Source organism: Eriocheir sinensis, chromosome 29, assembly GCF_024679095.1.
Source record: "Eriocheir sinensis breed Jianghai 21 chromosome 29, ASM2467909v1, whole genome shotgun sequence".
Taxonomy (NCBI): Eukaryota; Metazoa; Arthropoda; class Malacostraca; order Decapoda; family Varunidae; genus Eriocheir; species Eriocheir sinensis.
In genome coordinates, this window is record NC_066537.1 from 6,696,197 (window position 1) to 6,709,830 (window position 13,634).

The following is a 13,634-nucleotide window of genomic DNA, read 5'->3' on the forward strand; positions in this document are numbered from 1 at the left end:
TTGAATGGTCGACTTTGCTGCCTTCAGAGAGTTAGAAATAGAAAGAAAAGAGAAAAATAGTTAAAAGAGGAAGTAAGAAAATTATATAGAACGAAAATGAAAAAAACAATATCAATGGGTCAGTTTGAGTTCTGTGATTGTTTATGATTGAATGGTCGACTTTGCTGCCTTCAGAGAGTTAGAAATAGAAAGAAAAGAGAAAAATACTTAAAAGAGGAAGTAAGAAAATTATATAGAACGAAAATGAAAAAAAAAATATCAATGGGTCAGTTTGAATTCTGTGTTTGTTTATGAATGAATGGTCGACTTTGCTGCCTTCAGAGAGTTAGAAATAGAAAGAAAAGAGAAAAATTGTTAAAAGAGGAAGTAAAAAAAAATAACTTAGAACCAAAAAAAAATGGAAAAAAAATAGCATTGGGTCAGTTAGTTCGAGTTTTACGTCTATGTTTATAATGAATGACTTTGATGCCTTTCGAGAGTTAGAAAAAGGAAATTGGTAAAAGGAAGAAGCGAAGAATATAGATAAAAAGTGAAGAAGAAAAGGCAGTGATAAGTTAGTTTGAGTTTTACGTGTGTTTATAAGGAATGGATGACTTTGCTGATTTTGGAGAGTTAGAAGTAGAGAAAATGGAAAATAGTAAAAAGTGGAAGTAAAGAATAATAGACAAAAAAAGGAAAAAGTAATAATAAGGATGAGTCTGCTTGAGTTTGTCTTTATTTATAGCTACTACTACTACTACTATTACAACAACAACAACAACAACAACAACAACTACTACTGCTACTGCTACTACTACTACTACTACTACTGCTACAACAACAACAACAACAACAACTACTACTACTACTACTACTACTACTACTACTACAACAACAACAACAACAACAACAACAACAACAATAACTACTACTACTACTACTACTACTACTACTACTACTACAACAACAACAACAACAACAACAACAACAACAACAACAACAACAACAACAACAACAACAACTACTACTACTACTACTACTACTACTACTACTACTACTACTACTCCGCGTCCCACTTTCTCAAATTGTCCTTCAAATGAATACCTTTCCTTAATTTATGGCGTTCGATTCCAAATTAAGTACACACAAAGAAAAAAAGAAAAGAAAAGAACAAAGAAAATTAATCAATAAAGCGATCTTATGTTGACTGGCTACCTACTACTATTACTTCTACTACTACTACTACGATAACTGGTCTCGTTCGTGCTATTGTGGTTAAGCCTAAAAATATGGTTGTCGATATCATGTTCGTATACGTCAGTCAGCCACCCACGAGAGAGAGAGAGAGAGAGAGAGAGAGAGAGAGAGAGAGAGAGAGAGAGAGAATATCACAAGAGAAGAGGAGAGATGAGAATACCACAACTACCACTACTACTACTACTACTACTACTACTACTACTACTACTACTACTACTACTACTACTACTACTACTGGATAACGGTCGGGCGTGTGGTGGGCAGTGGGTAAGGGGGGGGAGGGGCTCCCCTGTGACGGGGTATCCAGCCAGCCAGGGTGATGACGTGGAGGAGGAGGAGGAGGAGGGAAGGAGTTCGTGGGAGTGGGAGGAGGAGAAGGAAAGAGTGGGAGGTGTGGAATGAAGAAAGGAAAGGAGGAAGAGAAAGCGATGAAAGAAAAAGGAATGGAAGGAAAAGGAGGAAGAGGAGGAGGTCATAGGAGTGGAAAGAGGAAGAGGAGGAGGAGGAGGAGGAGTGGAATGAGAAAAAGATGACAAAAGGAAGAAGAGAAGATGAAAGGAAAAGGAAGAGAAGGAGATGAAAGGAGGAAGAGAATTAAGAGAATGAGGAAACAAAATGAAAGATCGTAGGAGGAAGAAGGGAAGATGAAAGGAAGAGGAAGGAGAAAGGAAAGGAAGGAAGGGTAGAATGAGGAAAAGAAGAGAAATTGACGAAAGAAGGAGAAAGAGGAGATGAGATGAAAGGAGGAGGAGGAGGAGAGGAGTGGGAGGAGGAGTAACATTGTGGCAGTAAAAAGATGAGGAGGAGGAGGAGAAGAGAAAAAAAAGACAAGAGGTGACATTGTAGTAGTAATTGTGTTAAAAGGAGGAGAAGAAGAAGAAGAAGCTGGAGGAGAAAGAGGATGAAAAGTGACATTCTGATAAAAACGTAAGAGACGAAGAAAAGAAAGAAGAAAGAAGAGGAGGAGGAGGAAAAAGAAGAACAAGAAGAAGCAGAAGCAGAGGATGAAAAGTGACATTCTGGTAAAAAGAAGTATGAAACGAAGAAAAGAAAGAAGAAAAGAAGAAAAGGAGGACAAAGAGGAGTGACAGCGATAGTAAGATACACAGTTATAGATAAACAGAAGAAGAAGAAAGAAACGAAAAAAAGAGAAAAAACAAGAAAAGAGAAAACAATAAAGAATAGAAAAGAGAGAAACGAAAGAAAGGAAAGAGGGAAGGAGTAAAAGAAGGAAAGAATGAACAAGAAGAATTAATGTGAAACGAAAAGAAGAAAATCGAAAGAAAGAAAGAAAATAAAGAAAAACAAGACTAAAAATTTCTTCTTCTCTTTCTGCAACAACAACAACAACAACAACAACCAGAATACCCAAAACAAAAACAAAAACAACAACCAAGAACCACTAAAACTAACAACTACTAACTATCCCATTGTAGTAGTAGTAGTAGTAGTAGTAGTAGTTAGCATACAGAAAACCGCTAGGAAGTGTGGTACTAAAACAAACCACTCAGCCGGTTTGTGTGTGTGTGTGTGTGTGTGTGTGTGTGTGTGTGTGTCAATGAACCTCTCTCCTCTCCTCCTCCTCTTTATTCTCCTCTCTTCTGTGTATCGGTTATCCCTTCCCTGTACTGCATATCAATCTCTTCCTCCTCCTCCTCCTCCTCCTCCTCCTCCTCTTCCTTCAGTACCGCTAGCTATTCTCTCTGGGTATTGTGGTGGTTGTGGCGGTGCAGTGAGGAAGTGGTGTTGATTGGTGTTGTGTTGGTGTTACTACTAGTGGTGTTGGTGTAAGTAGTAGTAGTGGTAGTAGTAGGAGGAGGAGGAGGAGGACAAAGAAAAGGAGGAGGAAAAGGAAGAACGTAAGGAGTCTGCAAGAGGCCGAGGAAGAAGAAAAGAAAAAGAAGAAAAAAAGAAAAGGCAGAAAAAGAAGGAGAAGAAGAAGAAGAGGAGGAGGAGGCGTATCATCTTTCCCTCGCCTATATCGTGTGTGTGTGTGTGTGTGTGTGTGTGTGTGTGTGTGTGTGTGTCTGTCTGTATATATGTGCGTGTGTATGTGCGTTTTTCCCACTCCTCCAAATACCACGGTGTCAAGGTGGGCAGCTTACCTGTGGCTCCTCACCTGAGACCCCCCCCCCCCACGGTCACCTGCCCTTACACTTGATTAAAGGGAGGAGGAGGAGGGAGAGGGAAGAGGGAGACCAAGTTGGGGGGGGGGTGTATAGAGAGAGAGTAAGGGGCAGGAGGGTGACCAAGGGGAGTGGGGGAGACCGAAGGGGAGGAAGGTAGGGGGAGGACAGAGGGAGAAAGGGGAGGTGAGGGGGATAGAGGAGGAGGGAGGAAGGGGTGACGCTCTTTACCCTTAGCTTTAATCTACGTGTTAAGAGAGAGAGAGAGAGAGAGAGAGAGAGAGAGAGAGAGAGAGAGAGAGAGAGAGAGAGAGAGAGAGAGAGAGAGAGAGGGGAAAAGTAAGAAAAGATAGAAGTAAAAGAAGAAAAACGAAAGAAGAGAGAGAGAGAGAGAGAGAGAGAGAGAGAGAGAGAGAGAGAGAGAGAGAGAGAGAGAGAGAGAGAGAGAGTGGGGAAAAGTAAGAAATAATAGAAGTAAAAGAAGAAAAACGAAAGAAAAGAGAGAGAGAGAGAGAGAGAGAGAGAGAGAGAGAGAGAGAGAGAGAGAGAGAGAATAAGTTAATGATAGGCGTGAAGAGAGAGCTTAGGTTAAGGACAATACTCGAGACAGGCAGACAAGGAGGAGGAAGAAGAAGAAGAGGAGGAGGAGGAGGAGGAGGAGGAGGAGAAAGAGGAGGAGGAGGAGGAGGAGGAGGAGATAATAAGGCCAACAGTGAATTAGAAGGAAAAGGAAGGCCAAGTGAATCATTTTTAACCACCGCTACCAAGAAAACAAAAGAGCATCGTCGTTACAAGCATTAGAGAGAGACAGACGGACAGAAATAGAGAGACAAAGAAAAATAGACAGACAGACACACCACACGAGACAGAGAAAGAGACAGACACACAACACGAGAAATAGACAGAGACAGACACACCACACGAGACAGAGAAAGAGACAGACACACCACACGAGACAGAGAAAGAGACAGACACACCACACGAGACAGAGAAAGAGACACACACAACACGAGACAGAGAAAGAGACAGACACACAACACGAGACAGAGAAAGAGACAGACACACAACACGAGACAGAGAAAGAGACAGACACACACAACACGAGACAGAGAAAGAGACAGACACACAACACGAGACAGAGAAAGAGACAGACACACAACACGAGAAATAGACAGAGACAGACACACCACACGAGACAGAGAAAGAGACAGACACACCACACGAGACAGAGAAAGAGACAGACACACAACACGAGACAGAGAAAGAGACAGACACACCACACGAGACAGAGAAAGAGACAGACACACAACACGAGACAGAGAAAGAGATACACACAACACGAGACAGAGAAAGAGACAGACACACAACACGAGACAGAGAAAGAGACAGACACACAACACGAGACAGAGAAAGAGACACACACAACACGAGACAGAGAAAGAGACAGACACACAGCACGAGACAGAGAAAGAGACAGACACACCACACGAGACAGAGAAAGAGACAGACACACACAACACGAGACAGAGAAAGAGACAGACACACAACACGAGACAGAGAAAGAGACAGACACACAACACGAGACAGAGAAAGAGACAGACACACAACACGAGACAGAGAAAGAGACAGACACACAACACGAGACAGAGAAAGAGACAGACACACAACACGAGACAGAGAAAGAGACAGACACACAACACGAGACAGAGAAAGAGACAGACACACAACACGAGACAGAGAAAGAGACAGACAACACGAGAGACAGACGGACAGAAAAAGAAACAGCAGCAAAGAGAAACAGACAGACAGAAAGAGACAGACACACGACACGAGACAGAGAAAGAGACACAGACGGACAGAAAAAGAAAGAGACAAAGAGAAATAGACAGACAGAGACAGAAACACCACACGAGACAGAGAAAGAGAGACAGACTTAAGACAAAAACAACACGAGACATAGAAAGACAGAAAGACTGACATAAAAACAACATGAGACAGAGAAAGAGAGACAGACACACCACACGAGACAGAGAAAGAGACAGACAGACATAAAAACAGAGACAGATAAAGAAACACAGACAAAAACAACACGAGACAGAGAAAGAAAAACAGACACAAAAAAGAGAAAAAAACAAAGACACAGACACAAAAACGGAAAAACAGACATAGCAAGATACAAAAAAGACACAAACACACACGCAGAGACACACACACACACACACACACACACACACACACACACACACACACTCCCATGCATCCTCCCCCTCCCATCCCCTCCCCTTAATCTTATCATCTCCCTTCTTTCTCTCCTCCGTGCAGACCTGGGATGTGGTGATGTGGAGGATGGTGCGTCGATACGTGCCCCATGCCTTGGTGGGGGCGCTGGTGCTGGTGCTGCTATACCGTGGCCAATACACCTGTGAACCGGCCCCCTACAGACACCACAGACAGGTAAAGGTGTGAACTCCCGTGTGATCATCGTTGTCAGAAGAGAGGAAGAAAGAAAAGTGTGAGAGAGGAAGAGAGGGAAGGAGAAGTGGAAGGAATGGAAGAGAGGAAGGAAGGAAGAGGAGGAGCTTTTGCGCAACGTTGCCAGAAAGAAAGAAAAGAGTGAGAGAGGAAGAGAGGGAAGGAGAAGTAGAGAAGTGGAAGGAATGGAAGAGAGGAAGGAAAGGAAGGAAGGAAGAGGAGGAGCTTTTGCCCAACGTTGCCAGAAAGAAAGAAAAGAGTGAGAGAGGAAGAGAGGGAAGGAGAAGTAGAGAAGTGGAAGGAATGGAAGAGAGGAAGGAAAGGAAGGAAGAGAGAAGAAATGAAGGAAGGAAGAGGAGGAGCTTTTGCCCAACGTTGCCAAAAAGAAAAAAAAGAGTGAGAGAGGAAGAGAGGGAAGGAGAAGTAGAGAAGTGGAAGGAATGGAAGAGAGGAAGGAAAGGAAGAAAAAAGAAAGAAAGGAAGGAAGGAAGAGGAGGAACTTTTGCGCAGCGTTGCCTAAAAAAAAAAAAAAAAGTGAGAGAGGAAGAGAGGGAAGGAGAAGTAGAGAAGTGGAAGGAATGGAAGAGAGGAAGGAAGAGAGAAGGAAGGAAGGAAGGAAGAGGAGGAATTTTTGCGCAGCGTTGCCTGATTGTCGTACTCAGTCTCTTATAATTACCAACTTCCGACCCAAAAAAATTGTCTCCTGGGCCCAAATAACTAGATTAATTTATATTCATCGTAAAAATAGTTAATTCCTGAGGTTTCTTTGTAATAGTTAAGCGTCAGAAACCTGTAAATACCATATATGCTCTGAGTACGATAGTCTGACAATGGTGGGTGTGATTCTTATAACCTGCATATCCTAACCAGTAGTAGTAATTGTTGTTGTTGTTGTTTTGTTGTTTATTGTAGGTCCTGTATCACTTTTTCAACACAACATTTTTTTTATTGTGTATTTTACATTTATATATTTCCTTATTTTTTCGTGTTTTTTTTTTTTCTTTTTTCTGATACCTCATTTTTTGTTTTGTTTTTAATCTTCTCATTGCTTTTTTTCTTTCTTTATTCTTTCTTCATTTTATCCTCCTTCCTTCCTCTTCTTCTCCTTCTCAGTCTTCTTATTCCTCTTTTTTTTAATTTTGATATGTCATTCTTTCTTTTCCTTTCATATTTTCTTCCTTTTCCTTCTGTTCCTTCTTCTCGTTCCTTCTTTTCCCTGCTCCTCCTAATTTCTCATTCTTTTTCTTCCTCCCATTTTTTCATCCTCATCTCTATTCCCTCTTTTCTTCTTTACTCTTTCTTCCTCTCCCTTCCATATTTTCCACCATCTACCGTCTTCTTCCTCCTCCTCCTCCTCCTCTTCCTCTTCCTCTTCCCATTTACCTTTTACCTCACCTGTCTGTCTACCTGTAAAACCTGTACAAACATCGTCACCGCCTCCATACACAAGTAATAGCTATGTACCCTTATATTATCTTCCTTCCTCCTCCTCCTTCACCTTCTCCTCCTTCACCTTCTCCTCCTCCTCCTCCTCCTCCTCTTGATAAGGTTAGTTGTTATATACGCTTCTCTTCCTACTCTTTTTTTTTTTCTTACAATTGCTTTAACTACTTTTTCTCCTCCTCCTCCTCCTCCTCCTCCTCCTCCTCCTCCTCCTGACTATCCTTGATCTTCCTTCTTCCTGGCTAAGCTAACTCTCTCCTTCATGACCTTCCTCAATTTTTTCTCTCTTCTCTCTCTCTCTCTCTCTCCCGTGTAGTATTAATAATTTCTCTCGTCCAGTTTTGTATTAATGAGAAACTGCGTGTATATATTTTTCTGCATCAACTTTTTATTAGCCTATTATTCTTCTCTCTCTCTCTCTCTCTCTCTCTCTCTCTCTCTCTCGTCTCCCTTCCCTCCTGTTCTGCAATTTTGAAACGCGAGCCGAGAGTATTATTATTATTATTATTATTATTATTATTATTATTATTATTTTAGGTATATAGTTTCTTTTTTATGTATATTTGTTTCGCTATCTCTATCCTTCCCTCCCTTCCTCCTTCCCACTCATTTGCCTTGATAAAAACTACAATTACTTCTTTTTGTTGATGTCTTAGTTGTCCTTTTCCTCTCTCTTCCATTCGTTTCTTCTTTACGCTTCCTTTATTTTCTCTTTCTTCCTCTCTTCATACATGCTTCTTCAATCTTCCCTCCTTTATTTTCTCTCAATTCACACTATACCTCATCCTCGCTACCATCATCACCTCCTTCTCCCCTAGCACGTGGCGGCGGACAACAGCGGCGCCCTACACAACTATGACCGGAGCGAGCCCATGATCTTTATTGGGGGCATGCCTCGCTCGGGGACCACTCTTGTGCGGGCCATGCTGGACGCTCACCCCGACGTGCGCTGCGGGGAGGAGACGCGCGTGGTGCCCCGGATACTGCAAATGCGCCAGCAGTGGAAGCGGTCGGCGAAGGAGTCCATGAGGTTGCAGGAGGCGGGCGTGACGGACGAGGTGAGTGTAGTGACCCGTAGCGATAGAAGGAAATGTTTTTGGAAATGTGTTGATGTTAGGAAATGGAATAGTGTGTGCTGAGAGTGGGAGAAGAGAAAGAGAACGTGGTGGGTCAAATTTGGGCCAGTTTCACAGTTCCCCGTGATGGGTTAGTAAGTTCCCAAACCAATACCAGAGCCTTCGAAATTTCCTTGTATAGTGTCTGGTGTTTATATTTAAGTTCACAAATTTGATGGAACTATACTAGAAAAGTCTTGTGTATTTAGTGTGGCATCGAAGACCTCCCCGTTTTGGATTGTATGGGATTCTATTGTTTGGTTCGGGCTGTTACGAAGACACTGTGTTGGACTGTGAAATTGTCTTAAAGGGTAGACTAAAGAAATGAAGGTAAAGAAAATGGGAAGATTTAGAGGGTCACTACATACAATACATTTCCTTCTATCGCTATGGGTCACTACATGAGGAAGGATGTGGATTTATACTGTAGATATTGGTGGGGAAACTGGTTTAGATTTACCATTATTATTATTATTATTATTATTATTATTATTATTATTATTATTATTATTATTATTATTATTATTATTATTATTATTTAGAGGAAACAGCTCAAGGGCAAAAAAAAAGGAGAGAATAATGAAAAAATAAAAACCCGCTACTCACTGTTCCCACAAACGAGTCCAGAGGAGTGGCCGAAAGATAGGTCAATTTCGGGAGGATTATTATTTAGATCCATGAAAAGGCATGAAGGGAAAAAAAAATATGAGACCCAGCCAGTATAAAAATAAAAGACAGCAACAGTAAAATAAAAAATAATGGGAAAAAGGATAAAAAAATCATATCTGGTGAGGAAGTTCGAGTGTTATAGTTAGTTTTATCGTGAATATTAAGATACGTTGAATGGAAGCGCAGTTGAAAAGTAGAGTGTGGGTCAAATTAAGCATGAGAAAGAATGAAAAGGAGAATGACCTAAGAAACAGTATACTATATAGATTGGTATTATAAGGCACCTTCGCTTGTCACATCAACTATTTCTGAAGGTCAAAGAGGGGGTCAATCGGGTTATATTGAGTGTTTTCTTAAGTTCACAGTACAGATGAAGGGTCAAACTACCACCAGGGTCATAAAACTACTCCTGGAAATGCCCACAACTCCTACGAAATCCTTGTCAAATATGTGTTCTTGGGCGGTGAAATATCTTGTAATTCGACCCATCATAAGTCACAAGAGAGGGGCTGTAGGAGGCGGGTGTGATGGACGAGGTGAGGAGAGATGGGTGAAGGAGGGTGATGGGTGGGTGAGAAAAGGACGAGATGGGTGAAGGAGGGTGATGGGTGGGTGAGAAAGGGACGGTGATGGGTGAGGGTGGTTGATGGGTGAGAGTTCGAGTCCTGTGAGTCTTTCTAGTGAATAAGATTTCGTCTCACGCTAATTAGTCATGTATTTTATTTTTGGTGTATAATTCATGTATTAGTGGTAGGTATTCTCTCTCTCTCTCTCTCTCTCTCTCTCTCTCTCTCTCTCTCTCTCTCTCTCTCTCTCTCTCTCTCTCTCTCTCTCTCTCTCTCTCTCTCTCTCTCTCTCTCTGTTACTTTCCCACAATTTTTTTTTCTCCTACACAGGTCTGCTTTTTTTTTTTTTTCATATTTTGTCATGCTTAATACTTTTCTCCTAATTATGTGGAGTGGTGTTCATTTGTTTAAGTAATTACCTGGTTCTAATTTGAGAGAACTGCACTTTATATTATATTTTTTCTTCTTCTTTCTTTACAGTTTTCCATTATGCTTTAGATTTTGGTGTTTTTAGTATTCTTATTAATGCAAAACACTATTAGTCTATTAGCATCTATCACCACTAAACACTATTGTCCTATCATAAAAAAAAAGTGCTCTATGTCCTTACAACTCACTACATTTCCTGGCAGTCTGCTTTTATTTTCAGCTACAAAACAATAATAATGATAAAAGAGAATGCAGATTAACAGTAGAATGCTTGTTCGTAATTTGCTTTCACTCAATTACAAACACATACATTAGTTAAAAGCTTCGGTGGTGGCCCTGGTAATAGTCAAGTCCATTATATTAGCTCTAGATTTTAACGCTTTTAGTATTACTCCTTTAAATGTCGCTGCTACATACAACATTTCCGGGCAGTCAGCTTTTATTTTCACCAACCAATTAATAAAAGAGAATACAAATTGACAGTATAATGCCTGTAGTGCAGTTGATGGTGGTGGTACACAGTCATAACATCAGCAACAGCAGTTCGTAATTTGCTTTCACTCAATTACAAACACATACATTAGTTAAAAGCTTCGGTGGTGCCCTGGTAATAGTCAAGTCCATTATTATATTAGTTGGCTCAAGATTTTAACATTTCATTATTACTCTTTTAAATGTCCCTGCAAGATACTACATTTCCAGCTTTTATTTTCAGACACAAATTAATAAAAGAGAATACAAATTAACAGTAGAAGGCTTGTAGTGTAGGTGATGGTGGTGGTACACAGTCATAACATCAGCAACGGCAGTTCGTAATTCACTTTCACTCAATTACAAACACATACATTAGTTAAAAGCTTCAGTAGTGGCCCTGGTAATAGTCAAGTCCATTATATTAGCTCTAGATTTTAACGCTTTTAGTATTACTCCTTTAAATGTCCCTGCAACATACTCCATTTCCAGGCAGTCACCTTTTATTTTCAGACACAAATTAATAAAAGAGAATAGAAATTAACAGTAGAAGGCTTGTAGTGTAGGTGATGGTGGTGGTACACAGTCATAACATCAGCAACAGCAGTTTGTAATTCACTTTCACTCAATTACAAACACATACATTAGTTAAAAGCTTCGGTGGTGCCCTGGCAATAGTCAAGTCCATTATTATATTAGTTGGCCTTAGATTGTAACATTTCATTATTACTCTTTTAAATGTCCCTGCAAGATACTACATTTCCAGCTTTTATTTTCAGACACAAATTAATAAAAGAGAATAGAAATTAACAGTAGAAGGCTTGTAGTGCAGGTGATGATGATACACAGTCATAACATCAGCAACGGCAGTTCGTAATTCACTTTCACTCAATTACAAACACATACATTAGTTAAAAGCTTCGGTGGTGCCCTGGTAATAGTCAAGTCCATTATAGTATTAGCTCTAGATTTTAACGTTTTTAGTATTGCTCTTTTAAATGTCCCTGCTACATACCACATTTCCGGGCAGGCTGGTTTTGTTTTCATCTACAAATTATTAAGGAAACACTAATTAACAGTAGAATGCTTGTGGTTGAAGATGGTAGTGGTAGTTGTAATGTTAGTAGTGGTAGTAGTAGTGGGGGTATTAGTAGTGTTAGTAATTTGCTTTCACTCAATTACAAACACACACTTTTATTAATAGCTTCGGTAATGGCCCTGGTAATAGTCAGGCCCATTAGTCATCACCATCAACAACCCCTTTACTCGGTTACATTATGAAAGGGCAAAAAGGGAAAATAAAAAGCGATATAAACCCACACGGTAAAAATAAGTCACTCACAGTATATTAAGAACAAAACAAAGAGCGAGACCAGGGCTTTTTTTATTTTTATTATTATTTATTTTTTTTTTTTTCCCTTGAACTGTTTCCTTTGCTGTAAAAAAAAAACTGTTACAATATGGACGGGCACAAAGGGAAAATAAGAAGCGATATCAACCCAAACTGTCAAAAATGAGAAAAACAGCCGCAGTAAAGTAAGAACGAAAAGAAAGAGGAGAACAAAAACTACACCCATTACCTTATGAAATGATATTAACCCACACAGTCATAAATCGAGTCAGCCACAGTAAAGCAAGAACGAAAACGAAGAGCGAGACCTGGGCTTTTACTTCTTTATTTTATTTTATTTTGCCCTTGAGCCGTTTCCTTTGCTGTAAAAAAAAAAAATTATGATATGGAAGAGCACGAAGCAAAAATAAAAAGCAAAATCAACCCAAACATTAAAAAATAAGAAAAAACAGCCGCAGTAAAATTAGAAGAATAAAAAAGAGAACAAAAACTATACCCATTACCTTATGAGTGAGTTCGAGTACCATACTTACTTCATTTTTGTGTATGTATTGATTGCTCTTTTCGTTGCTTTTTGTTTATCGCCCTTCACCTGCCTCCCCTTGCTGTAAAAAAAAAAAAAAAAAAAAAAAAATCATTGATCGGACTTACGTATATCGACAACGCTGACTGATGATAGGTTGCGAGTGGGTGGCTGTATACCCTGTTACCCTGTTGTTGTGATGGCGCCGGTGATTATATATTGGCTCCCAGTGATAGATTATTGGTGGCGTGTGTAGGTGGTGTTGGCAGCTGATTGGGGATGTATTATGAAGCGTATGTCTAGTAAGAACTGGAGTGGAGGCTTGTCGATAGTGTTAGTGTGTGATGATGTATTTAGAAGCTGATTGAGTATAAGTTATTGATGGTATGATTAGTAAGAACAGGAGTGGAGGCTTGTCGATAGTGTTAGTGTGTGATGATGTATTTAGAAGCTGATTGAGTATCAGTTATTGATGGTATGATTAGTAAGAACAGGAGTGGAGGCTTGTCGATAGCGTTAGTGCGTGTTGACGTATTTAGAAGCTGATTGAGTATAAGTTATTGATGGTATGACTAGTAAGAACAGGAGTGGAGGCTTGTCGATAGTGTTAGTGTGTGATGATGTATTTAGAAGCTGATTGAGCATAAGTTATTGATGGTATGACTAGTAAGAACAGGAGTGGAGGCTTATCAATTGTGTTAGTGCATGTTGACGTATTTAGAAGCTGATTGAGTATAAGTTATTGATGGTATAACTCTTAAGAACTGGAGTGGAGGCTTATCGATAGTGTTAGTGTGTGTTGACAAAATTAGAAGCCGATTGACAGTAAATAATCGATGGTATAACTCATAAAAACAGAAATGGAGTAATCGCAGAGGTGTTAATGTGTGTTTGGGGTATTTACAACTAACTGAGAATCCACTTGTGTTCCTGTACAGTGCTATCAGGTCTCCTCTTTCTCTTCTTTCTTCCAGTGTTAGTAGGCCCAGTTCATCCAATCTAGCCTGGTATGACAGACCTGATTAATGTAGTTCTCGTATAAACAGAATAAGCAGTAGGAACAGGAACAGAGGCTTGTCAATAGTGTTAGTGTGTGTTGACGAATTTAACAGATGATTGAAAATATGTCAATACTGTAAGTGGTAAGAATGGGATTGGACTATCGGCAGCAGTGTTAATATGTGTTTGTGGTATTTTTGCAGTTGATTAAGTATATGTTATCAATTGTATAAG

At 40.0% G+C, this 13,634-nt stretch overlaps 1 protein-coding gene across 3 annotated transcripts in view; it reads left to right on the plus strand.

Moving 5' to 3' along the window:
- The window catches only part of LOC127004909 (protein-tyrosine sulfotransferase-like), a 62,461-nt gene that overhangs the window by 37,226 nt on the left and 11,601 nt on the right, over positions 1–13,634 (plus strand). For 2 of the 3 annotated variants that reach the window (XR_007758103.1, XM_050873142.1), the window contains exons 2-3: positions 5,685–5,822; positions 8,096–8,335. Coding sequence is in view for 2 of the 3 variants with exons in the window: in XM_050873142.1 (XP_050729099.1) it covers positions 5,700–5,822; positions 8,096–8,335 (363 nt within the window). In the remaining variant the exon portion in view is untranslated. The remainder of the gene's footprint in view (positions 1–5,684; positions 5,823–8,095; positions 8,336–13,634) is intronic. The other variant, XM_050873143.1, reaches the window with a different exon arrangement.